We start from the raw sequence: 26,801 nt of genomic DNA, 5'->3' as shown, positions 1-26,801 counted from the left end.
ATGGGGGTGGGGTGGGTTGTACATAGAAACAAGGTCCTTTTCATGCTCAGGATGCAGAGCGGATTCTGGCTGTCCACAGCGTAGATGTACATTGACAGTGGGCGGAACTCCTGAAGCTGTGCTCACAGAATGACTCCCATTAGCAGTCGATGGGAAGGGCTTGTCTCTGGGATACTGGGCTCCTTGCAGCTCCATCAGATGGGGGACAGTGTAGTCAAACAGGCCAAAACCAGGTCTGGGATCCTTTCAACGATCCCTCTCTAGCCTACTCAGAAACCTCTCATCTAAGATTCCATTCATTCAATATTTGTTCAGGTTGGGGGGGGATGCAGAGAGAGACTGGCAGGCCTTGGCAGCAGATGAGATCACTTTAGCAAGCACCTTATGCCCCAAAGAGCATATGGTGTGTCTGGGAGTGGGGTTGGGGAGTGGTTGGGTCTCAGACATTTGGTTCACTCTACCTACTGATTTCCAAGCTACTCTCTCTCTCACATCTGTACCTCCTTACCCTACATCTGCTGCAACAGAGGCAACGGCACTCTCATCGTGAGAATGGACTCCATGTTTTCCAAACATTTTATTAAGAATAAGGCATATGACAGTCACCCCTAAAGCACAGGGCTCTATTTCTGTAGGTGAGTGAATACACTCTGAAAAAGCATTGGATTAAAAAGCGCAGCCAACAGAGAATTTGGAGCAGGATCTGACTGCCCTGTATGTCTCCCACTCAAGGCTGGCACGTCAGTGTGAAAGGGTGCTCAGGAGACCCTGGCTCCCAAATGATAAGACGCTTCACACCCTCTGGCCTCCTTCCCTTCCACCTCCATCCAGGATGACTCTATCCTGCTGCTTGTATAGGGATGGGCTTCCCCATCTTGGCCCCAGAACTGGTCCCCCAGAGAACAGGTTGCCTTGGCGAGGATATAGTGATGAGGGTGCAGAACCTTGAGCTGCATTGCTCACTTGTCCCTGGGTGGCTTCTAGAATGTAGGACTCCATTGCAGTTCTTCCTTCCGGGTCTGTCTACACTTGCACTGTGGGACTCTCCCCTAAGAACCCTGAGTGTCCACGTGAACCTTCTCAGTCTCTCCCTGGGGATGTGTACAACCAAGAGAAACAGCCCTTTCCCTTCTTGGCCACCGAGTCATTCCTGGGCTGTGGCTGGGACTTTTCCTTCCAGTAGGTGGATTCCTATAGCCAATATCTAGGAAGGGAAGAGGTGGAAGTGAAGGGCAGGTCCTGTCCCAGGGCGAGAGCCTGAGGGAGTCCTCGCCTGTTGACCAATGAAGGGAATCTTTCATTATTTCCACAAGAGGGAAAGGGTATTCTGCTAACACCAGAATCCTGTGTCTGACCAGGCCTTTCTGTCACTCTCTCACTTGTGGAAGAGTTGCATTATCCAACTCCCACCCCAGGATCTCCACTGGTACCCAGATGCCCTTAGACCCTTTCATCTGGAAGCTCTTCAAACACCTCACAAACAGATATCATTATCTCCGCTGTCAGCCGAGGAACAGGATTTGGGAGGTACGACAGGGTCATTTGAGGAAAGGGAGGCAGAGTACTACTGTCTGATCCTGGGGATGGGGTTGGATAGAGCCAGCTGAACACCCTGGGTGCCCAGAAGAGAAAAGGAAGAGGGCTATTGCTATAGTTTAAGGGAAACTAGTTGGGGATAACTATGGCTTTTAGTGGGTGGATGGATAAGAAAAGAGCTCTCTCCCTAGAAAAGTCAACCTAACAAAGTCACCCTGTTCACCCCAAAAATATGGTTTGCAAGAGATGTAGGTCTGTGCAGGTGACCCAAGAAGGAAGCTTTCCTTTCCTATTGTCCTTCAGGCACCTCCAAGGGAGCAGGAGTCCCTCACACAGGCAGGTTCCCGGTGGACAGAGCAGGGAGTGACAGGTGGGACAGGTATTGCAGCTGGGCTGAAGGGGTAGAGGTTGGAGCCCTAGTAGGGACCCCAGGGGATCTGCTTCTACCATCCAGCTCTCAAAAGCTAGACAGGTCAGCCCAGGCCTAGCTACTGCTCAATGGCCTCAGCTGCCCTTCAGGGGAGGGGTCTGTGTGCAGGATCAGGTTAGAGTGTGCTCACTGTCTTTTGCTTCCTGCCAAATTCCTGCTTCCTCTTACAAAGTGGAGGACATGAGTCAGGATTTCTTTTTCTTCCCGGTGGCCATGACTGAAGAAGTCAGCTACAGAGACATACTGCTCACCTCAAGGCTTGGGTGACACACACAAATGTGGTACCTCAGCCAGGGCCAGGACCTGCTAGGGGTCCAGTGTCTGAGTGAAGAGAGGCAACTTCTCTCAGCAGCCCCAGGAAAGACCTCACAGGCACTTAGGACTCAAAGCAGGTCAAACCAAGAGTGGTGGAGTGGGGTTCTGGGGCTCTGATATGGGGCTCAATCATGAGCTGGACAGAAGCTTCCTGCCTTTGGTAGTGAGGGGAATTGGGAAGGGGAAGGGGTCACCATTCTGTTTACCACTCCCAACAGCAGAGGAGCACCCCATTATCAGCAGGTTCTACAGGCTTAGGGGCCTTTCCAGGGATGGGTACCACCAAGGACTAACCACTTTACTTTGTTCCCCAGAAAAATCAAGTTTCTATGAATAGCTGCCACTTCCAAGAAGCCGGGCTCTCCTTCCTGCCTCTGGGTGCAGCCAGCTGTTTGGAAAGCTGGGCAAGATTAGCACCTCTAACAGGACTGGGAAGTCTCTAAGGTGGCCTCAGGAACAGAAGGGTAAGAGGCCCTTCTACCCTTGCCAAGACAAATCTGTGCCCCAGCTTGCCTATCTCCAATCTCCTGCACCCCTGCATGACAAACCTGGGAAGAACCAATCAGGTCCTCTTCCACGACTGGCTTCAAGGGTCTAGCCTTGCTGTTCTCTGTAATCACTGCCACCAGGAACACCTCAGCTCTGAGAGGGCGTGACTTCTAAAATAGATTCTAAAGTGTTCCGTGCTCACCTTCAAGGACTTATCAGTGGGGTGGGGAGTAGCTACTTCTGAGTACGCGAGCCAGCTCCTAAGCTTGCCTCTCCCGAGCAAAAGGCTGGGCAGGGCTGGGGGGTGGGGGGTAGTGGGAGGTGGAGAAAGCAGGGAAGGGGAGCTTGAGGGCCTAGCAGTGCCAAGTGCCACCGTGTTCCTTCCAGTAGGCAGACTTAGACTTCTCCCGCCCTACAAGGGATTGTCAGCTTTCCAAGGACAGACAGGACTCCACTCCACCCCCCGCAGGGGAGTGGGGACACACACACACACAGATTAGGGTCATTACTGCCAGTCCACCACAAAAAAGGTGCATTGCTTTGGCGTTCCCTCTGCAAAGGAGCTCCCTCTCCGGAGAAGACAATTCATCTCTGGAAACACACAAGCGGGGGCGGCTCTAGTGAGTGGCCGAGCTGGGGCGGATCGGCCGGCTGGACTCCGCCCCATCCCTGATCCAGCCTGGCCCGGCCTGCTTTCCCTGTTGCCAAGGCCTGCCCAGCGCCTACTCAGGATCCCCTGGGGCGCTGGGCGTGGCGACTGCGCTCTCGCTGGGCCCAGGGTGCGGGTCGCCTTGGTACAGGGGCTCCTGGTGTGGCACGGGGTGCGGGGCATCTTGGTCCGGCATCTCCTGGCGTAGCAGAGGGCGAGGACCACGGGCGCCGGGCCGCGGCGGCCTCCGTGGGTAGAGAAAGAGCGCGGGGTCCGGCATGGGATCGGCGTCTTCCCAGGTCGCCCAGTCCCGGCTCGGACCCTTGGCAGCCGCCTCCGGAGGGCGGCGGGCCCGTTGTGCACGCCGGCGGACCCGGGGCTCCGCGGCCGCGGCGCCAGAGCGGGGGCCCTGCAGTCTCTGGCGCGCGGCGTGCAGCTGGCAGGAGAGGTAGGCGGCCGCTTCGGTGTGCTTCTGCAGCTCGGTGCCCAGCACCGTGGCGCGATGGCTGCGGCGCCGCAGCTCCTCCAGAAAGCGGCGCTCCTCCGAGCGCAGGCTGCAGCGCAGCGCGGACACCAGCGCCTCCCGCTGTGCCACCTCCCGCCGCAGCTCCTCGTTGGCCGCCGCCCGTGCCTCCAGCTGCGACTCTAGCGCGCGGCACTTGTCCTCCAGCTCTCGGGACGCCTCTTCTGTGGAGAAGGGAAAAATAAGGCGATGGTGCTCTCAAAGGCGTGAAACATATCCCAGCTGGCCCAGAGGCCATTCCTGCTCTTCCGCCTCAAACATTCATATGTTTTCATGAAGCATACGGCGCAGCGTAGTAAATAATCATAAACAAATGTCAGGTCTCCAGTGTGACATGTGTCAGAAAGACAAATTAATATTCTGATTCTAAGGGTGGAGGTGATGCCATCAGCGAAGGCTTCAGGGCAAGAGGGGCTTGAGAGCTAGGATGAACAGACCCTCCACTGGAGAAGGGTACTCCTGGAGGGAGAGCGGCTTGTGCAAAAGCCTTGTGATCGGAAGACATGGTAACAGCAGGGGCTGAGTAGCAGAAGGTGTGCTCAGGAGGTAGTGGGTGGCTGTGCTCTTTCCTCCACAAAGCACAGATGCCATTTTGGGAGTTTTTTTGCTGACCGGTCTAACCCAGAACCTCTGGAATTGGTCCTAGAAATGGCACTGCTGAGGCATCCCTAGGTGATCATGCAGAATCAGAGATGAGGACCCCTCCCCTTCTGAACTTTACTCCCCATCTATACCCTGGGATTTCAGAGGCAAAGGGGAATATGTTCCTTATACAGCAGTGGCTTGAGCTCTGGTGACCCCAAAAACCTTTCCAGAGGAAAGCTAGTATTAAGTCATGTACCTCCTTGTGAGTGTGTGCCCCCTTCCTTCAAGCACAGAGACACCAAGAAGTGTCCCATGAGTGCTATATGAAGAAGCAGGCAGAATCCATTCAAGTCTAAGAGTTCCCATGTACCCTAGCTTATCTTCAGCTTCACGAAGCAATCTATAGGATTTACAACATTTTAGCTTAGGGATTCTTTAATCCCAGCACTTGGGAGGCAGAGGCAGGCGGATTTCTGAGTTCGAGGCCAGCCTGGTCTACAGAGTGAGTTCCAGGACAGCCAGGGCTACACAGAGAAACTTTGTCTCGAAAAAACCAAAACCAAAAAAAAAAAAAAAAAAAAAAAAGAAGCCGGGCATGGTGGCGCACGCCTTTAATCCCAGCACTCGGGAGGCAGAGGCAGGCGGATTTCTGAGTTCGAGGCCAGCCTGGTCTACAGAGTGAGTTCCAGGACAGCCAGAGCTATACAGAGAAACCCTGTCTCAAAAAAAAAAAACAAAAACAAAAAACAAAAAAAAAAAAAAGAAAAAAATTCACAGCCTTCCTTGCTCTTGATGTGTAAGAACCTTAACACATCGGTATGTTTTTCCCTCCCTCCCTCCCTCCCTCCCTCCCTCCCTCCCTCCCTCCCTCCCTCTGTCCCTCCCTTTCTCCCTTCCTTCCCTCCTCCCTCCTGAAACAATGACTTCACTATAAAGCACTGGCTGGCCTGGAACTTGCTATATAAACCAGGCTAGCCTGGAGCTCACCTAGATCCTCTTGTCTCTTCCGGTGACCTGCTGGGACTAAAGGCGTGCACCCTCATGTCCAGGTTTCTGTTAATTCTTATGAATTCTTCTGGCACCCACATAGTGGTTTATGATTGTAATATCAGCACTTGGGAGGCTGAGGCCGGAGAATGGTCATGAACTTGAAGCTAACCTGCTCTACACAGTAATTTCTAGGCCATTTGGGACTCCAGAGTGAGGCAGTATCTCAACACAAAACAGATGGTCCCAGGGTGTCATTGGGTAGTTGAGGCTGGCCTTGAATTTGATATAGTATGATGAAGAAACTGTTTGAAGCCTCAGGCACCCCTCTGCCTCTCTTGAGCGATTCTACCAGAGTCCTCTGAAGACTGCTAGAACATGGAGGTAGCCCGACGACCCAGCTCCAGGTCTCCCAGCTGACGTTCTTCTTTCCTACATTAAATCTGGACCTAATCTTGTCACTCAGTACTGCTACAGCACCTCCTCATTTTTGTTTTGAGACAGGGTCTTTTATGTAGCCCCGGATATATTGGAATTTATTTCGTAAACCAGGCTGGCCTACAATTTACAGATCTGTCTGCCTCTGCCTCCTGAGTGCTGGGATTAAAGATGTGTAGCACATGCCCGGCCCAAGTGAGACTTAAAAATCTTTTAAAATTTCATTATGTCATTTATGTGTTTGTATGTGTGTGCAGTGTGTGTATATGTTTATGTTTGTTGTGTCACTGTGGAAGCCAGAGGTCAGTGTTGGGCAGCTTCCTTTTTTGCTCTTGGAGGCAAAGGCAGGAAGTTGCAGAGTTCAAGGCCATCCTTGACAACATAGTGAGTAGTCAAATGTGGTCCAGCAAGAGGGCTCAGCAGGTAAAGGTGCTTGCTGTCAAGTCTGAAGACCTGAGTTTGATCCCTGGGACCCAACTGTTAGAAGCAGAGAGCTGACTGACTCCCAGAAACTCTCAGGCTTCCATGTGTCCCATTCCATACTAATATATAAGACATTTTAAGAGTGCTTGGAGAGGGCTGGTGAGATGGCTCAGTGAGTAAGAGCACCCGACTGCTCTCCGAAGGTCTGGAGTTCAAATCCCAGCAACCACATGGTGGCTCACAACCATTCTAATGAGATCTGACTCCTTCTTCTGGAGTGTCTGAAGACAGCTACAGTGTACTTACATATAAATAAATAAATCTTAAAAAAAAAAAAAGAGTGCTTGCAGAAACTCAACCTTCTGTGCCTCCCGCCACAGCCCAGAGCTATTTTTCTTACCTTGTTGGTGAGACTGGACCTCTCTCATCTCCAGGTCGTGGGTCAGCTCTAGGGAAGAGAGAATAGAGGAGTTTGTGTGTGCACAAGTAGGTGTGCATGTCAGATAAAAAAATCAGAACTCCATTAAAGAAGAACAGATCCATAGGCATCAACTACACCACCGCCTACAACTACCTACAACAACTACCTTACATCCCAGCCAGGGAAAGAGCCCTACTAAAGGCAGAGCCTAGGCCTGGGTTTCTAGGCCCAGGGATCTTTCCAGCAAAGGTTTTGTTCCTAGGATGGGGAACAGAGACCACCTCTGTGGACAGAAGAGCCTGTCTTGTTTTGGGGATGAGGGAGTATTTGCCTGTTTTAAGGGATGATATGACGCCAGTTTAGATGGTTGTGGAGGACTCTTGTAAACACAGGGTCGTGGCTCATGCAAGCTTAGTTGACTGATGAATGCCACAATGCCAAGAAATGCTTAGGAGGCAACAGAAATAGGCAGGAGCTATTCATGTGACACTAATTTCATGGCCAGGATTGTACTTGTATTACCGCCTGAAGATCTCTGTAGTTTCCCAAACCCCATTTGACCACCAGGCAAGAAGGGCTCAAGGAGAACAGTGCCATCTAGTGGTGGACAATATACCAGCCTTTGGTTTGGTGTTGCAGGGGAGGGGCTCCTCAGGGGCACCAAGCTAAGGAATGCCATCACCAAGGTCTCTGGCATAGGAACAAGTTCTTCCTGGGCACCCAAAAAGAACTTATTTTCCTTATACTTATTCTTTGGTGCCCCCAATGCCTCATCTCTCAGAGCAACTGTGTGATAGCAATTTTCAGCCCCAACTCCCAGAGCTTAGAACAACAAGGGTTCAGGGGTTTACAGCTCAGTGACAGACAGATGCTTAGAACTTCTGCTCTGGGTTCCAGTTTGGACATGACTGGGGATAGTATGCAGGGAAAAGGACAGCAGGGAGCCGGGAGTCAAGAGGGCCTACTAGGAGCACTTGCATGTACCTTCAGGGATAAAGGTGTTTTTTTTTTTTTTTTTTTTTTTAAAGAATTATTTATTTTATGTGATGAATAAACTGTAGCTGTCTTCAGACACACCAGAAGAGGGTATCAGATTTCATTACAGATGGTTGTGAGTCACCATGTGGTTGCTGGGAATTGAACTCAGGACCTCTGGAAGAGCAATCAGTGCTCTTAACTGCTGAGCCATTTCTCCAGCCCCCCAGGGATAAAGTTTCGAGCCCGAAGAAAGTGGCACATCTCTGGGAGTAGTGCCCAGCATACCTACAGTCAGGCTTGTGCCCTTGGCCTACCCTTCCTCTATCCTCAAAATGCTCTTAGGGACCAGAGTTTGCTAGAACTGTATTCTCTGGGGAGGCCACTTGTTGCTGGGACACAAGAGAGTACCTTAGCTATGGCCGGAGCCTGAACCTTCTCCCTGGGGCCACTGGGAGCCCTCTGATGCCTCTACCCTTAGGACTCTTGGGGACCAACTTGCCCTTCCTCCAAGGCCTATGAAATGGCCTAAGGGACCTTGGCTTTGCCACTAACTTCTCTAGGGCGGTTTTCTTTCAACCATTAACCACAGGGCTTAAGATTTGGAGACAGAACCCCAAGTAGGACCCACTCCCCCATTTTTTTTCTTTTTTTGAGATGTGTTATGGTTTGAATATGCTTTGCCCAGGGAGTGGCCTTGTTGGAGTAGGTGTGGCCATGTTGAGGTAGGTGTGTCACTGTGGGTGTGGGCTTTAAGACCCTCATCCTAGCTGCTTGGAGGTCAGTATTCTGCTAGCAGCCTTCAGATGAAGATGAAGAACTCTCAGCGCCTCCTGTATCATGCCTGTCTGGATGCTGCCATGTTCCCACCTTGATGATAATGGACTTAACCTCAGAACCTGTAAGCTAGCCCAAATTAAATGTCCTTTGTAAGATTTGCCTTGGTCATGGGGTGTTTTCACAGCAGTAAAACCCTAACTAAGACAAGATGGGATTTTTTTGTTTGTTTGTTTGTTTGTTTTTTTGAGGCAGGGTTTCTCTGGCAGCCCTGACTGTCCTGGAACTCACTCTGTAGACCAGGCTGGCCTCGAACTCAGAAATCCGCCTCCCGAGTGCTGGGATTAAGGCGTGCGCCACCACTGCCCGGCTAAGATGGGATCTTATTGCATAGCCGTGGCTGTTCTGGAACTCACTGTATAGACCAGTCCAGCCTCAAACTCACAGAGTTCATCCAGCCTCTGCCTTCTGAATGCTGAGAGGAAGGGTGTGAGCCACCACACTGGTTTCTCCCACCTTTCTCCATCCATCTTCTAATGTGAGTCCTTGTAGATTCTATGAATACTCTATGAAAGCAATTCATGGTAGGACCCTGGCCAGCAAGGATACTCCTCTGAACCTTAGTTTTTTCTTTTGGAAAATGGGAGCAAAACAGCATCTCTCTTACATGGGACTGGTGCCAGAATGCAATGAGAAGAAAAGAAATAGAGGATTTAGCCAGGGCTAGACCAGCAATTAAAGCACAGGGCACTTATCATTGTCCAGGCTGTCCCCACAGCCCATGGAACTTACTCTTACCTCCAAATCTCACGTTCTTTATCTTTTTTTGTTTTGTTTGTTTGAGACAGGGTTTCTCTGGGTAGCCCTGGCTGTCTTGGAACTTGCTTTGTAAACCAGATTTAAAGACTGCCTGCCTCTACCTCCCAAGTGCTGGGATTAAAGGGATGCACCATCACCACCTGGCTCCATCTTCTTTATCTTTACTTGTTTTCCAGGCAGCCTGGCCTCCTGGGTCCTCCTTCAGTCTCTGTCCCCAATTCCCCTGCTTTCCCTGCCCCTCCCTACTAGAAGGAGGGCCTGATTCGGTCATCTCAGCCCCCAGAGTGGCAGTTCCAGACAAGACCAGAGTTATTTTTATCTCCTTAATCAATAACCAGGAGGCTTGAGCCTAGACTCACTTGACAGTTGGGGGGACTGTAAGGCCCTCTGATCCCGCCTGTTATGTTGTCATGGGAACTATCCTGTGTCCAGAACGGAAGGACCAGGTTCTTAGAATCAGGGAAAGTTGAGAAGAAAAGAGAGGATCTGCAGTAAGATTTTTAGTCTGTTTTCCTCTGATACTGTCACTGTGATGAAAGAGCGGCCTATAGGGCCATCCTGTCACTGGGTGGTCAGATGGCCAGGAGCCTATCTTAGAATACGGCAACGGGATCTGCATGTGCAAAGAGGCTGAGGCCAGGCTGCTTATGTTCTGTGTTACCATGAGAAGCCAGTGGGGTCCCTGAAGCCTTCTAGGCCTCTGGGCAAAGGACAGATAGAGCACAATCAGAAAGTGGCACAGTGCTGGTTTTAATCCTGGCTGTGGCACTAACATGTATTGTATGATGTTTTCCCCCTGGGTCTTGGTTTATCACTTTCATAATCAAAAACTGGGTCTGGGGTGCAATCTTTTAATCAGAGCACTTGGGAGGCAGAGGCAGGTGGATTTCTGAGTTCGAGGCCAGCCTGGTCTACAAAGTGAGTTCCAGGACTGCCAGGACAACACAGAGAAATCCTGTCTCAAAAAAACAAAACAAAACAAAATTAAAAAAAAAAAAACAAAAACAAAAAAAAAAAAAAAAAGAAAAGAAAAAAAAAATCAACAAACACCCACAAGGCCTGCATTTGTAGACACATGAGCACTTGGGTCACAGTGGTGCCTCTGAAAGGCCTGGGTACTAGAGGCTATAGGTTCAAGCCTGGACTTTCCAGTCATTCTTTGCCTGCCTCTTCTCTGCTCACAGATGTAATCAGAGGGACCTTTCCCCCAAGCTATTTCCCACTACTCCCCAGGACCTCTCTGCCACACATATCCAGACTCCCTCTGACACAATTCACCTCTGCTGCTGCTGAGCTGCTGCTGAAGAAGCACCCATCTGCTCCAAATCTCATTCACCGATTCTCCACTGACCAAGGGAACGAGCCAAACTCATGACGTACTTGTCAGGGTCTCCAGGATCTGGCTCTAGCCGGACTTCTCATAGTCTCTTCTAAGCATAGCTTTGTGCTACCTCCTGGTTTTGCTGTGCTGGCCCATATACGGAATGGTTTCTTCACTTCTTTTCTCCCATCACCTGTCAGGATGTCTGCATTCTACTCAACCTCCAAAGAGATGACAAGTTCCCTCCTGGCATGGAGGTGCTCAATCTCCATCATCCTGCTCAAACTGGATTAGCATCCTGGACTTTCAACGGCCCTCTTATTTTCTGAAGTATACTTAGTTTATTATTTTATTTTATTTTTGATTTTTTTTTTGAGAAAGAGTTTCTCTGAGTAATAGTACTGACTGTCCTAGAACTCCGTTTGTAGACCAAGGTGGTCTAGAACTCACAGAGATCTGCCTGCCTCTGCCTCCCTTGTGCTGGGATTAAAGGTGTGCCCCATCATGTCCAGCTAGATATATGATTATTTTATGTTTGTGATGCCTGGCATGGAATTCAGGGCCTTGTGAATATGCTAGGCAAGTGCTCCAACACTGAGCTATACTCTGCCCTATCTCACTAATATCCACTGGTCCATGTGTTTCCCAGCCTGGGATTCATGAAGGACGACGGGTGCTTAATGAACTCAAAAAGGACAGGCGTCCCCTAGAATTGGTTCCTGGAAGTCTGAGCCACTACCTCAGCCTTAAAATGTTTAGCTGTGGTGAGCAGGAGAGGGTGAGGGACAGGGCTACATAGCCCAGGCTAGCCTAGAAATCAGTATGGAGCTGAGACCTAATTCTACTTCCTTGGTACTGGGGTTACAGTCAAGTACTACCATATTCACCTCATCCCTAGAATTCACTCCACCCCAAGTCATTTTTTTTTAGTATTATTTATTTATTAACTTATTTAATGTATGTGAGTACACTGTTGCTGTCTTCAGACACACCAGAAGAGGGCATCGGATCCCATTACAGATGGTTGTGAGCCACCATGTGGCTGCTGGGAATTGAACTCAAGACCTCTGGAAGAGCAGTCAGTGCTTTCAACCACTGAGCCGTCTCTCCAGCTCTCTACCCCAAGTCTTAATTCTCATCCAGAAAGAGACAAGACAGAACTGGTGTTAGGCTCACAGGGACTTAAGGAGAGCATCCCACTAGCAAAACTGGTGATGGTGACCCTCTCCTTACTCCAGTCACCCAGCGGCCAGTATTCCCTCACCTGAGCAGCGTTTCTGCAGCCTCAGGATCTCCAGGTGCAGGTCTCGAAGCAGGGCCATCTGCTCCTTTTTCAGGAAGCTGATGTGGCGTTGCACGCTCTGGATCTGATGCTCCAGGGACACGGTATCCATGGCAACCCAGGCCTGGGCCCCACCTGGGTGGAAGACAATGTGAAAGCACATCTTCAGAGGCTATTTGTCTTGCCCCACCTTCAGATCTTGTGGTGTCCTTCACACTAGGTCCTCTGGTCTCTAGGGAGAGGATTCCGCCACTCTTAGGTTTCTCTACTTGCTTTCTCGGACACTGAGTGAGCATGCCGGTCAGGGAGGTTGTTACTCCCATTTAAAAGCAGAGGTGCGCAGAGGTGGCAGTGCTGGCTACATTTTCCTAACTCTTCTGCTTCTCAGACAGACAGACAAATGGAGCAGAAATTGGCAAAGACAGGTAGATGACTTGATAGCCTTTACTATCTAGATATGTCCTGCAGGGCCAGCCTTCTCCCTCTCTGAGGTCTTGGCTTTCCATAGGTAAAATAAGGGAGCTGACCCTGAAATCTGTTCCAGTAATGATGCCCGCATGCATCTAAGTCATGAGGCTCCTTCAATTCACAGGGAGACAGGGGCCTGATAGGCAGGCCAGGTCAGCCTTGAATTCTCCACGATCTCGTCATCTCTGCCTTTGGAGCGCTTTGGTTACAGGTATGCATTGCTGTGCCTGGCTAGAGAGGGGAGGGGGAGCTGAAGGGAGAAGTGTTTACTGACTTGCCTCTGTGGGCTGAAAGCGGGAGGTGGAGTCAGTCTATAGAGAGGAACAGGGGCTAAGATCAGAAGCCTCAAACTGTGGATCCCCAAGGAAACCTGGGGACAGGAAAGCATGCACCCAAATCCTACTCATGACCAGGCTTGTAGGCCCTGCCTCCCCATTCCCCCTGCCTTATCTTCCCAGCGACTGTGCAGTGGGGCCTAGCATCCCAGAAAAGCAAAGGTGGAAGGAAGAGCTCTGGGGCCAGGACTAAGAGCCCATTTCTTGTCTGCCAGCCATTCCCTAAGCTGTGTATTTACTTCTGGGTAATCAAGCTTATATTATGAAACCCAGGCTGGCTCCAATGATCCTCTTGCCTCAGCTTCCTGAGCAGCTGAGACTACAAGTGCGTGGCCCTCCCCAAAATTTTACAGTTGGTTTTTTTGTTTGTTTGTTTGTTTACTTATTTTTTTGCTGAGCTGGAGACTTCGCAGGGCACCATGTACCTGCTAGACAAACACTATACTATGAAATTACATCACAAGTCTCTCCTCCTAAAGGGAGAGACAAGGTCTCACTATATAGCTCCGGCTATCTCAGAACTCAACAAGCAGGCCTCGAACTCATAGAGATTCTCCCTGTCTCTGTCTTCCAAGTGCTGGGATTAAAGCATACATCACTATGCTGGGCTTTCCTTGAACTTCTGAAGGACCTCACTCCACTCACTCTGGGGATTTCCATGGATGGTGAGAGGGCGGAGGCAGTAAAACAGACATCTCTTCTGTGTGGAGTTTTCATTGGTAAGGTTACTCCAAGCAGGTCCTTCTTAGAACCTCAATTCCCTAGGCTCCTGTCTGGGCCCTCTTCCCTGGCACCCCTGGCCCCACTAACCCAACATACCAGTCTTTTTATTTCAGCACAGGGTGGCCCTTTGGCCTATGGAGAACACGCCATGCTTACTTATCAAGTGTATGTTCAAGAAATGACACATGATCCCGCTTTTGCCAATCACTTTCCCAGTCAGCCCTATAGACATTCAAACTACTAACACTGAGGCGATCAGGCCGTCTCCTGAGCTCAGAGGTGGGGCACACCTAGCTCTCCAGCCAAGTCTTCCTTTGTTTGCTTGTTTCTGAGACAGGAAACCAGGGATTTGGTTTTGATTTTTGAGATGGCGTCTTGTTATATGATACCGGGAGGTCTCAACTTTATAAGCTGATGTGATCCTACAGCCTCTCTCTCCCAGGTAGCTGGGAATACAGATGTCCGGGTTCTTCAATTCAAAGAAAATACCCATGTTTACACTGGAAACAGGCCTGAGTTTGAATCCTGGCTCTTTTAGTTAACCTCTGTGTTGGTTCTGAGAATGAAAGCTACTCTCCGGGAGATATTATTTTCCTAATGTCAAATGGAGGTTGAAAGGACTGGAGAGATGGCTTAGTGGTTTACAGCATCTGCTGTTCTTCCAGGGCACCTGGATTCCTTCACTTCCCAGCACCTACACGGCAGCTCAAGAGTACACAGACATACATGCAGGCAAAATAAAATTAAAATGTCTTAGTGAGTAAATGTACTAGCAGTCCTAGAATACCTGTGAGAATTAAAGGAGACAAGAAATGTGAAGTACTAGTAGTAGTGCATGACCACTGTAATCCTAGACTCAGGGAGGCAGAGGTAGGAGGGTCAGAAGTTCAAGGTCATCTTGGGCTACACAAAGAGCTCATGGCTAGTTTGGACTACACAAGACAACACCTCACAAACAAACAAGACAAGCCAAAAGGATAAAAATAACTCAGTATTATATTCTTTTGTTTTTCTTTCTCTGTCTATCTCTGTGTGAGTAGGCTGTCTTAACTTGGTCGACTATTTTTTTTTTCGACTATTTTTTTTTTTTTTTTTTTGGTTTTTTGAGACAGGGTTTCTCTGTGTAGCCCTGGCTGTCCTGGAACTCACTTTGTAGACCAGGCTGGCCTCGAACTCAGAAATCCGCCTGCCTCTGCCTCCCGAGTGCTGGGATTAAAGGCTTGCACCACCACGCCCGGCTCTTGGTCGACTATTTTAATCCATCCATCCGTCCGTCCGTCCGTCCGTCCGTCCGTCCGTCCGTCTACTGTTGCTAAGCATTAGTCTGGGAAGAGGACATAGGGATAGACATAAAAAAGTCCCTGCAGCTGAGCAGTGGTGGTGCACACCTTTGATCCCAGCACTCAGAGGCAGAGGGAGTTGAATCTTAGTGAGTTCTAGGACAGCCAGGGCTACACAGAGAAACCCTGTCTCAAAACACCAGAACCCAAAAAGATGGTAGGAGAAACCTCAACAAGACAAAACAGTAAGAAATAAGATGGAAGGATTTTGCAGATATAATCACATTTCCTACTCAACTGACTTTGAACTAATTACAATTATGGATATGACGTGACGTATCAGATGAGCCATTCAAATTAACTCAGAAAGGAAAACCTAGTTAAAAACCACCAGACTCCTGTTCCTTAGAAACAGTGAGTTAATAACTTTATTTACTCTTTAAGAAATATCTTTTGAGGGCTGGTGAGATGGCTCAGCGGTTAAGAGCACTGACTGCTCTTCCAAAAAGGTCCTGAGTTCAAATCCCAGCAGCCACAACATGGTGGTTCACAACCATTTGTAATGAGATCTGATGCCCTCTTCTGGTGTGTCTGAAGACAGCTACAGTGTACTTACATATAATAATAAATAATCTTAAAAAAAAAAGAAGTATCTTTTGCATTCTTTCATTTTGTGTGTTTGTACAGGGGAGGCTGGGATAACTTATGGAAGCTGGTTCTCTCCTACCTCTCTGGGTTCTGGAATGGAAGTCATGCTGTCAGGCTTGGTGGCCATTGCCCTAACTTGTTGGGCCATCTTGCCACTCTATCCCTTTTCATCCTCTTTTTTGAGTCATGGTTTCTCTGTATAGCCCTGGCTGTCCTGGAACTCACTCTGTAGACCAGGATGGCCCCAAACTCAGAAATCCGCCTGCCTCTGCCTTCCAAGTGCTGGGATTAAAAGCGTGTGCCTCTACCACTGGTCCATTGTTTTGTTTTGTTTTGTTTTGTTTTTTTGAGACAAGTCTCTCTTTACATAGCCCTGGATATCCTGGAACTTGATATGTAGACCAGGTTGGACCTGAACTCACAGAGATCTACCTGCCACCCAAGTACTGAGATTAAAGGCCTGAAATACAGGTTTTGTTTTGTTTTTTTAAAATTAAGTGTTTTTATATTTTATAATTTCATGCTTGAGTACTGTATTACATCATTTCCACCCCAACTCAAACAAACAAAAATTTACTGAGCGCATTTAGTATTGCTCTTATGTATATGCGTTTCGAGCTGATCACTTGGGACTGGATAATTTATCATGGGGTTCATCCCAAGAGAAGATTGATTCTCCCTCTCTTGGCAGCCATTGATTGACTGTTGCTCTTCATCTAGGGGTAGGACCTTGACGTTCAAAAAAACCCTATCACTCTGGCTGCCAGTGGCAGCACATGTCTATAACCACAACATTTAGGAGTCTAAGGTAGGGAGTTCTTGAGTTGATTTCAAGCCTGAGCCACACAATAAAATTATCCTAGATCTATTACATTATCTCCCTAGTCCAAGTCACCAGCTTCCCTCTGGTACAATGCAGTACCTGGCTTCTTGCTTCTGCCCTGCCCCATTCTTTTTCACCAAGGAGCCACAGCCCCTTCAGCAAACTTAAGGCTGTCATATCTTCCTGTCCACAGACCTAGGGCTGCCATAACTTCCTGTCCACAGACCCAAGGCTGTCATAACTTCCTGTCCACAGACCCAAGGCTGTCATAACTTCCTGACAACAGACCTAAGGCTACCATATCTTCCTGTCCACAGTCCTAAGGCTGCCATAACTTCCTGTCCACAGACCTAAGGCTGCCATAACTTCCTGTCCACAGACCTAAGGCTGTCATATCTTCCTGTCCACAGACCTAAGGCTGCCATAACTTTCTGTCCTCAACTCAAAACTCATTACACACCAACCCCAAACTTAAATTTAACTATGTGCATCCGCATGTGTCTTTGTGGAGTCCAGAAGAAGTTGCTAGTTGCCCTAAAGCTAATGCTGTCAGTTGAGCTCATATGCAGGTGCTGGGAACTAAACCTGTTTACATACACCTTTTATAGCTGAGCCATCTCTTTGGCATCCTTTTTGTGGGTATGTATTGTTTTGTTTTGTCTCCAAGGCAGGGTTTCTCTGTGTAGCCCTGGCTATCCTGGAACTTGCTCTGTAGACGAGACTGGCTTCGAACTCAGAGATCCATTTGCCTCTACCTCTGGGTGCTGGGATTAAGGATGTGTGCCACCACCACCAACTCTTTCCTTTACAGACTCCATTCATTTACTGATTATACATGCTACAGCATGGGTGTTCTTGTTCCACCGTGAGGATCCCAGGGACTGATCTTAGGCTTTTGGGGTTTGAGGCAGTGCAGAGTGGGGCAAAAACCCAAGTCCTAATCAAACCCTGCACTATCTGCCTCTGGTCAGCTGCTCCTGTCTCTTGGTCTCCCACTGCTGGCATCTTTGCTGGCCTAAGCCTACTCGCCTGGGGTTCTTTGTATAAACTGTCTTCTCAGGCAGAATGCCTTTTACCAGTCTCACCTCCTGTCCCATTCCCTCCCTTCTCCAATGACTCAAAATAAAGAGACTTCTGTCATTTCCCACCCCTGTCCCTTGTACTACTCTTTCCTGAACTCCCCGGCACACGAGTGTCCGGGACGTTTGTTGACAGTCTGTTTCCCTTGCCAGACTGTTAGCAACAGAAAATGAAGGACTCTTGTTTTGTTTTCCCCAGCTCCCCAGTGCCTAGCCCAGTATGTAGCAAATAGGAATCACTCGGTAAATGGTGCAGAGTGCACAAGTGTGTAGATCTGGGGGAGTTCATAGACTGATGGCAGTGCAGATGAAGACAGACACAATTACGTTTGACATCCCCTAGGGCCCTCAGGGAAGAAATAGATGTCAGGTAGGACTTCATTCCTGCCTCCCCCACCCCAAGACAAGGTTTCTCTGTATAGCCCTGGCTGTCCTGGAACTTACTCTATAGACCAGGCTGGCCTCGAACTCGGAAATCCACCTGCCTCTAGGTAGACTACCTCATACTCTGGGTGCTGACGCAGGAGAACCAGGTGAGTTATATGCTTCTGAAACTGTATGTCTGGAGTGGGAAGAATGGGCTTGTGTGCACCTCAAGGAGTGCACACGCACACGTGGGTAAGAACCCGTGATTCTAGGGCCGCACACACGCTCTATCACAGAACAGCATTCCAGGTTTCTTAACTTCTCACATCTGTGTGGGTGCTGCGTGCAGACCTGCGGGATGGAGGTGTGGGGGCCTACCCTAGGAGGAAGAGAGAAAATGTCTGTTCCCGCTCACTACCACACAGACAACTGTGAAGGGTGAAAGTCCTTTCCAGATAGCCCTGGAGCCTGGAAGCTGGCCCAAGGAGGCGGAGCCAGCCAGTTGTTCTTTCCTGGATGGCCTCGACCATTCACTTCCAACAAGGCAGGCTGCTCTTTCTTCTTAGGGCAGAAATCTGGGTCACAATCAATCTTGGCAAGTCTTCATTTTTAGGCATTACTGTGTGGATTGTTTGGGGGAGGGGAGGAGGTAGAGTGGGGAGAGGGAACTAGGAACAGCTGGAACTCTGTAGTAGAGGAGCTGCAAGTCCGTCGGAAAGGGGACAGGAAAATAGCAGGTCTCCATGACATATGTGCGGTCCTAGAACCGCTGGGCATCAGAGGAAGCTTGTGTCCTAGATGTAGTCTAAGCAGGCAGCAGCAGCTGAAGGGTTGGTGGTGCCAGCTCGGTCTTCTCCCTGAACCCAGCTGAGCCTCACATCCTCTGCCTTTCTCTGTCTACGGTCCTGGCAACTGCAAGGTCTGTGTTGCTTCTACATTTCCACTCCTGGTGTCCCTAGTTCTTTCTCATGTTAATTTTACAGCTGGACAAAACAACAACAACAGCAGCAACAACAACAAGAGGTCACCTAAGGGCTGGAAAGATGGCTCAGTGTGTAAAGGTGCTTGCTACCCACCTCGATGGCATGAGTGTAAGACCTGGAGTCAGCATGGTGGAAGGAGAGAACCCACTTCCACGAGCTGACCTCTGACCTTCCCAGGCATGTCATTGCATGTCATGTTTGCACTCCCACTTACCCCCTGCACGCAGAATAAATACAACAAGATGTAAAAAGTCACTGAGGTCGGCGATTGCACACAACTTTAATCCCAGCACTCAGGAGGCAGAGGCAGGTAGATCTGAGTTCAAGGTCAGCCAGGTCTACAGATAGAGTTCTGGGGCAGCCTGGGCAACAGAAAAAACACGTCTCAATAAAACAAAACAAAACAAAGCCCAAACCAAACCAAACTAAAATCAAAACCAAACCAAACAAACACCCCAAAACAAAAACAAAACCCGCAAAAAAACAAAAAACAACCAACCAACCAACCAAACAGAAAAAAATCACCAAGAGTAAAATGGATGTGATACAAGGTGCAAACTTTATAGTTAATTCCAAACACTGTTGACACATATCTCTTGGGTCTGAAAGGTACAGATATCTCTTCCCTTTGGGAAAGCTGGCAGAAAAGGCCTCAGCCATCAGCAAAGCAACTGGCACAGGAACCTTCTGATGCTGGCACAATTCTGATTTAAATTAAAAAAAAAATTACATGTATGTATGTATGTGTCAAGCTCATGCACGCCACAGCATACAAAAGGAGATATCAGAGGACAACTGAGGGGATCCATTCATACTGTCTACTACATGAGTCCTAGAGATGGAATTCAGACCATCAGGCTGGGCAGAAAGTGCCCTTACCTGCTAAGCCATCTTACTGGTCCCAACCATTCTGTCTCTCTGAGGCCCTGCCTCCTGCTCGTGGTGAGTAAGTCAGCTCCTGCTAGTCTCTGGGTTTCCGGTTCCCTTCCCATTTGCCCATAACTGTCATGGAGCATAGCGAACTCAATGTCTCTCCTCCTCAGTTCTTACAGTTATTTGGGTTCAATTTACCACAGGAAGCGCAGAATCTTACCACCCTAGACTTGAGTCATTTCTGCCAATGATTTTCAACTTTTGCTCTACAGAGCTCTAGAATTCAGCATCGAAAAGGGAGGGGTCCAGAAGCCAGAGGGTAGGGATAGTGGCTCTGTTCTCTCTCTGTTTTTCTTCCCTCGAGACAGGGTTTATCTATATAGACCAGGCTGACCTCTAACTCACAGAGATCTGCTTATCTCTGTTTCCTGAGCGCTGCCATTAAAAGCCTGTTTGTATGTGACAACACAGCTGGCTTCACTTTTAGTGATCTTTTATTTTGAAAAAAAAAATGTACTGCACATATTCTCATAGGTGTACTCTGTGTGTGTGGGTGGGTGGGGGCACAGGTCCCCTCATGCTACTGTGAACATGGAGAGGTGAAAGGACAATTTTGGGGGGTTAGTTATCTCATGCCATTTTGGGATCTGGGATTAAACTCAGACTGTCTTCTGAATTATATGCTGAGCTAGCTCTCTAGTTCCCTTTAGTGGTCCTTACTATGATAAACTTTTAAGTAAGAAAAGATGCCCGCTAAGTAAAAGTCTGAAACTATTTTTATTAACTACTTACGTATAGCTGTTATTGTTGTTAAAATGGCCTCACTCTGTAGTCCACGATGGACAAGAACCTGCTATATAACCCAGGCTGGCCTCCAACTCATAGCAATCTTCCTGCCTCAGCATCCTTAACGCTGAGACTGCAGGCATATGCCAACCATACCCCAGTGAATTTTCAATTTCCCTGAGATGTTTACACTTCTCCTTAGCCCCTCCACCTTTCAGCTTGTTCCTTGCTCCCCAGTTCTTTTCTGCCCCATCCTTCCTTCAAGCCAGCGTAGCATGTGGGAGAGGATCAGCCTGGCCCCTGGGAGCCTCCTGCTCTCGTATCCCACGGAGTTTCCATGTGCCCCGTCTTATGCCTTGACTGATGTCTTGTCCCAGTTTCAATTTCACTCTGACTGCTTCTTTTCCTCTTTGGAGCCAAAAACATCTGTCCGGTCAACGAATATCTCTATACCATTCTTGATGTTCTTTAAGAATGCATATCTCCTTGGCTCCTTGTTTCTAGGTAAATGCTAATTTTTTTGTTGTTTCCTAAAGCCAAAGTAGATCTATGAGCTGGGAGAGGCTGAGTTATGGATGAGTGGATAAACGAATCTATATGTTCTTTATTTTTCTTAGTCATTATTCCTCTTCATCATCTGACTCAGAAGCCCATGGCAAGAGGAGCACAGATCTCAGAAGCCTTCCTAGGTCCAGGCCTGAAGACCCAGGCACAAATGCTAGCACACACTAACTCTCAGTACCGTCCTCAGCTCCATACACACTAACTCATCTGTACACTGATGGTCCTACTAGTACATCCACTCCAGAGATGAAGAAACAGGACCCCAGAGAGGTAAAGCCCTTTGCCGGACATGCACAACTGTGCTGACACCTAGGAGACACTTTGAGGCACTCACCCTGTAACACATAGCTCCTCAGAAGGCAGCCACACTTTACATCTGCTGGCTAAACCTCTTTTTTGTTGTTGTTTTTTGGATTCTACCTCTTGCTCTCCAGATAAACTCTCTCCCTGTACAGCCATGCCCTAGCTTCCTACACTCCACCCAGTTTCTGTCTCCTGAAATCTGACTTCTCCTTTGCATTTTAGAGCCTTCTTGCGGGCAGTTTGGACTCTGGGAATTCCTTGCAAGAAACAAACCACACAGCCAAGAGTGAAGCCGAGAGAATGAATTGAGTCTTACTGGGAATCACCAGGGCAAGTGAGTACACGTATTAAAAAATAATTACTCTGCCACCCCCTCTAAGTCCTTGGCTCTCCTGAGGACGAGTCTGGAACCAAGATCTGGCCTTTGACAAGTGTCTGGGACTCTGTCTGCAAGGTGGGGGCTGGTAGCAGAGACATTCTCTAAGGACCTGTGATCCTCCGCACTACAGAGTCCCTCCTCCCAGACACCCCTCAACTCTGGCTCCCCGCTCCACTGAAGATCCCACAACCCCAACCTCAGCATTGCTGAGGATTCAGGTACATGGGAGTGGGGTGTCGGGAAAAACTTGACCCACCTTTCAATCTTGATGCTCTGTAGTTTATGCCTCGAATTTGACACCCAGAACTAGGGGGTCTGCAGGGTGGGGGGCAGGGTTGAGGGTTATGGATACCACAGGGTATAGGGAAGAGAGGAACCAGCCAGGATACGAAGAGCAGGCAGAACGGTGCGAGTGGTGGTCTGGACTGCTTTGGACCCCCTGCCAATGCCGGGAAGGGCTCGGGTCTGGCGGCGGAGGACAACTTCTGCCAGCAGCCCGCGTCCTGCCCGCCTCTCGCGCGCTGCGGTGCCAGACCCCGCGCAGCCCTCCAGGCGGAGCCGGAGCTCAGGGGCTCTCTTCATCACCCTGATCACCCAGCCAGCGCCCACCCTCTACACCCACCGCCGGCCTGCTCACCTGCGGACCCGAGAGAGCCGCCGGGCCCGGCCCGGGCCTCGCTGGGTCTCTGGAAGAGCTCTTCTCCCGCGCTAGCTGCGCTCATGGATCCGCAGAGCGCGGCCCGGCTGCGGCGCCATCAACTGCTGCGAGGCTGTGGGGTGCGGACTCCAGGGCTCTGGGGGGCTCCGGGGCGCAGAGGTGGGGGGCCTAGGGCAGGCTTCGGGCGTAAACACCCAGCAACGTGACCGGAACTGGCGAACGAGCTGGAGGGGGCGGGGGGTGGGAGAGATAAGGGGGAAGGGAGGGACCTGGGGCGCTCGGGGAGGGGCCGTGGGCGGGGCGGGGGGAGGGGAGGCTGGGGCGGGGGAGGGGAACCCTGGGACCTCGGGGAGCCCCAGGATCCGGGCCTTCGCACCCCGCGAGCAGCAGAATCCTCGGATCCGGCCCTGGCTGGGAGCTGAGGAGGGAGCCCGAGACACCACAGACGACTAGGCGAGCAGGGACGCGGCGACCGATCAGCACCGCGGACAGCGCCCAGGCCCACAGGCCAGGATCCGCTCCGCCTCTCTAAGTGAGGCAGCGCCCGCTGCCTGCTGGGGTACCCACGAGCTGGGGTATTCGAGAGCTGCTGGATAGTCTGAAAATGTGTTCCTGGTAGAGGCAGCAGCAAAGCTGTGCCAGATGTCTCACTAGTTTTGTGACCTTGGGTGAATCACCTCACCTCTTATATGATGGTACCCAGAATCAAGAAAAGATCTTTTATAAATTCCAAAGTCCGTAAAAAGTATAAGGCGCATAAGGCACTATTGGTGTTGAGCCGGGTCTCTTCCTCCTCCTCCTCCTCCTCCTCCTCCTCCTCCTCCTCCTCCTCCTCCTCCTCCTCCTCCTCCTCCTTCTCCTCCTCCTCTTCCTTCTTCTCCTCCTCCTCCTTTTCCTTTCTTCTGTAAACAGATTTCTAGAGTTACTCTGCTCATCTTAGAGTTCTGGCACCATCAGCATCTTTCTCTTCTCTGGAGAGATGGTGGTGTATGGAGTGCACCATTGGGTTGTTGTGAGAATTAAATGAGTTAATACCTGTACAGTGCTCACTATAGTGTGGGGGCTCACTAGACACCTGTACACATGATGGTTGATGACAGGGGTTCAGGAGGCTCGGAGTTCCCAAAGGCAACACATTTCCAATCCTACCTTATCATGCTGAAGGGAGAGGTGGTCTTTAAGGACTCAGACCTAAAGTTTGGTCTGGAATACCTCACTCCATTACAAGCCAAATATTTACTTTCTTGTTGAGCCAAATTTCTACAAGGCCTTAATTTTGCTTTTAAACAAGGCGTTACTATGTGTGTAGCTAGCCGGGCGTGGTGGCGCACGCCTTTAATCCCAGCACTCGGGAGGCAGAGGCAGGCGGATTTCTGAGTTCAAGGCCAGCCTGGTCTACAGAGTGAGTTCCAGGACAGCCAGGGCTATACAGAGAAACCCTGTCTCGAAAAACCAAAAAAAACAAACAAACAAAAAAAAAACTATGTGTGTAGCTCTTGCTGGCCTGGAACTCTATTGCTTCATAGACCAGGCTGGCCTTGAATTCACAGAGATCCTCATGCCTGTTTCCTGAGTTCTGAGTATAAGGGTGTGCATTACCATCTCAAGATTATTTTCTCTTCTTCCTTCCTCTTCCTCTTCTTCTTTTAAATAAGGTGTCACTTAGTCCTAACTGGCCTTGAACTCATTTTGTAGCCTGGGCTGACCTTAAGCTCCAGATCCTCCTGTTTTAGCCTCCTGAGTGCTGGCATTACATGCATACACCACCACACTCAGCTCTCTTGTAAATCTCTTAGGCTTAAGTGGACTTGGGTGTCAATGAATAAAAACTTTAGCTTCTCATGGCAGAATTGAAAGTCTTAGCTGTTTTGACTGGCACTTTGTATTTAATAGGTGCTTGTGTTTTGTTCGAACCTCACATGATCTGTAGTTTGTAGCTCTGCTCTAGGCTGGTTTTCAGCATGCGTAAGTAATTTCTGGTTGGGAAGGCCAGTGGGTCCTGTTCTCAATTCCTTCCTGCCCTTACAGGACAGCATTCCTAAGCTGTGAGGGTCTCCTGTGGGGATACAGATTATGATAAACTAACTAATGCACTCAATTGTATGAGGTATCAGAACTTTAAAAAATGTTTTCCGTCTCCAAAAGACATGGTATGAAAGAATCTGAAACTCTGATATTAGCTATACTACCTCTAGCAGCTGAATAATTCTAGAAAATTCTAGAAAACTCTTAGCTTCTCTGAGCTCCCCCTTCTTCTCTTCCTTTTCCTCCTGTTCTTTTTGCTTGTTCATTTTGTTTTGTTTTTGAGACAGAGTCTGACCCAGAAGCTAAATTGTTCTTGAACTTGTGGTAATCTCGACTCAACTCTGGATTGCTGGAATTATAGGCATAAGCCACTGTACCCCCGAACCCTTAGAATCACACTTCTTCAATAAGCTGGGAAGGACAACATCTATCAACAGGATTCTCAAGCCAGGCGGTGGTGGCGTACACCTTTAATCCCAGCACTTGGGAGCCAGAGGCAGGTGAATTTCTGAGTTCGAGGCCAGCCTGGTCTACAGAGTGAGTTCCAGGATAGCCAGGGCTACACAGAGAAACCCTGTCTCCAAAATAAAAAACAAAACAAAACAACCCCCCCCCCCAATCTCAAAAAGTATCTCAAGGGATGGCTGGAGAAATGTCTCAGTGGTTAGGAGCACAGGCTGCTTTTCCAGAGGACCCTGGTTTAGCACCCACATGGCAGTTTACAATCATCTGTAACTCCAACTCCAGGGGATCTGATGCCTTCCTCTGGTATCCCCAGGCACCAGACATGCACATAGTGCGTAGACATTTGTACAGGTAAAACACGTATATGCTTAAAATAAAAATAAAAATATAAGGGGCTGGAAAATGGCTCAATGGTAAAGAGCACTGGCTGCTCATCCAGAGGTCCCAGGTTCAGTTCCCAGCACTTACACGGCAGCTCACAGCCATCTGTAACTCCAGTTTTAAGGAAACTGACACCCTCTTTTGGATATCACGGGCACCAGGCATGCAAGTGATACACAGACAGACAGACAGACAGACACTCTTGGGCAAAACACCTATACACATAAAATGAAATAAAAAACAGAAATTTCAAAATGTTGTGAGGTGAAGTTCAAATGTAGTGTGTGTGTGTGTGTGTGTGTGTGAGAGAGAGAGAGAGAGAGAGAGAGAGAGAATGAGAGAGAGAGAGAGATATGTGGAAAGGATTGCTATGACCAACTCCCAGATGTTCTCCTTGCCCTGGATAAAGATGAGTCCTGGGACTCTGGCTTTTAGCAGCTAAAGCAAACAGCCATAGGGACTTGTTTGAGTGGTAACCCTATTCCATCCAGGCTGCAACCATGAGACAAAATGTGTTGCTTACAGAGTCCTTGCATCTAACCAGGTTCAACCAGGACCCACTGGATATGAGAGTCCTCTACAGCTGCCCTATAGAAACTCACAACACATTTGCCTGCAAAGTCCTAAATAACATATAAGAGCACCCAAGCAATGAACAGCCCATCAAAGAAACTGAAGTCAGGAGCAGGAGACCACCATGAAAGAGCCAGGACCTGGGCTCTAGGGCTGGGTTTCTTAGAGCCGTTTCCTTGGAGGAGCTGTAGAACCCATCAGCTGCTACACAGTAATAGGAGCAAAGCTGTGTGCACAGCAGGGTGAGGTTGGAGGAGGCCTAGAGACATCGAGGAGGTCATTCTGCGATGACTGTGCCCACAGCAACAGTGACAACAATGAACATTTACAGAGCAATATGTGTGTGCCAGAGAATCTGTTAAATACTTAAAAATTTCCTGCTTTTGAAGTTAAGTTCATAGCAAAGTGAAAGAAAAAGCACACAGAAGTGTATAAGCCACCTTAGAATAGAAAGTATTCTGAGCGAGGCACTTTATCTATGCAGGTTCCTCTAAACTTTGGAAGATTCCTATGGCAAAGGCAATTCCTATCTGCAGATGGAGAAAAGGAATCTGAAAGGAGATTACCCAAAACATCACATTGGGGAAACAGCAGAGCCTGGGTTACAGCCCTAGTCCACCTAGTGGTAAGAAAGCTTAACCTGCAGCAGCAGCATCGGGCCTCCCGGAGATATGAACCCGGCTGTGGTTGAAAGCACCATAGTGGTGATGGGCAAAGTGTGCAAGGACTTGAATGCCTTCAGCTCTAACTTTCTTGAGTCTCTGATCCATCCTGGCCCACCACTAGCTCGTCAAGAGGAGATGGCAGTAGTGGTGGTGATCATGATGGTGATGATGGTGGTGATGGTGGAGACTGTGATGATGACAATGATAATGATGGTGATGATAATGATGGAGATATGTGTTCTAGATCAGAGTTGAGTCTCAGACTCATCCCTTTGACTTCAACCCTGTCCATGAACTCCTCCATTCAGGGCAGGTGGATCAGGAGCTTCCACCGTACCTTTTCCCATTCTTACACATGCATATCATTTTTCTATGTTTTTTATTCACCTCCCACCCCACAACCTGGTGTTCACTTGACTGAGCTCTATTTAAAGAATCCCACGGTGTCCACCTG

The 26,801-nt window shown here is 49.1% G+C and overlaps 1 protein-coding gene and 1 long non-coding RNA gene across 5 annotated transcripts; one reads left to right on the top strand and one right to left on the bottom strand.

Annotated features, from left to right (window-relative positions):
- Positions 1–547: 547 nt before the first annotated feature.
- On the bottom strand, positions 548–22,470 carry Ccdc92b (coiled-coil domain containing 92B). Of its 3 annotated transcripts, none has more exons than XM_030246111.1 (5): positions 22,218–22,470; positions 14,646–14,820; positions 11,953–12,105; positions 6,776–6,823; positions 559–4,106 (listed from the first exon to the last, which is right to left on the bottom strand). In XM_030246111.1, the coding sequence occupies exons 3-5, from the start codon at positions 12,080–12,082 to the stop codon at positions 3,493–3,495; spliced, it is 792 nt and encodes a 263-aa protein (XP_030101971.1). In that variant the 5' UTR covers positions 12,083–12,105; positions 14,646–14,820; positions 22,218–22,470; the 3' UTR covers positions 559–3,492. The 3 variants fall into 3 exon arrangements, with proteins under 3 accessions (NP_001013806.1, XP_030101971.1, XP_006533722.1); XM_006533659.4 differs by lacking the exon at positions 14,646–14,820 and adding an exon at positions 18,890–19,037 and having other exon boundaries at positions 22,218–22,297; NM_001013784.1 differs by lacking the exon at positions 14,646–14,820 and having other exon boundaries at positions 548–4,106; positions 22,218–22,459.
- On the top strand, positions 20,950–25,429 carry Gm50590. Of its 2 annotated transcripts, none has more exons than XR_001780260.2 (3): positions 20,950–21,168; positions 21,424–21,535; positions 21,656–22,226. It is a non-coding gene; the product is annotated as a predicted gene, 50590 (long non-coding RNA). The 2 variants fall into 2 exon arrangements; XR_001780261.2 differs by lacking the exon at positions 20,950–21,168 and adding an exon at positions 24,551–25,429 and having other exon boundaries at positions 21,205–21,535; positions 21,656–21,798.
- Positions 25,430–26,801: the final 1,372 nt, after the last annotated feature.

This window comes from Mus musculus, chromosome 11 (assembly GCF_000001635.26).
Source record: "Mus musculus strain C57BL/6J chromosome 11, GRCm38.p6 C57BL/6J".
In the NCBI taxonomy this organism is placed as follows: domain Eukaryota; kingdom Metazoa; phylum Chordata; class Mammalia; order Rodentia; family Muridae; genus Mus; species Mus musculus.
Note: the sequence above shows the minus strand (reverse complement) of the source record. Positions and strands in the feature narration are given on the sequence as shown.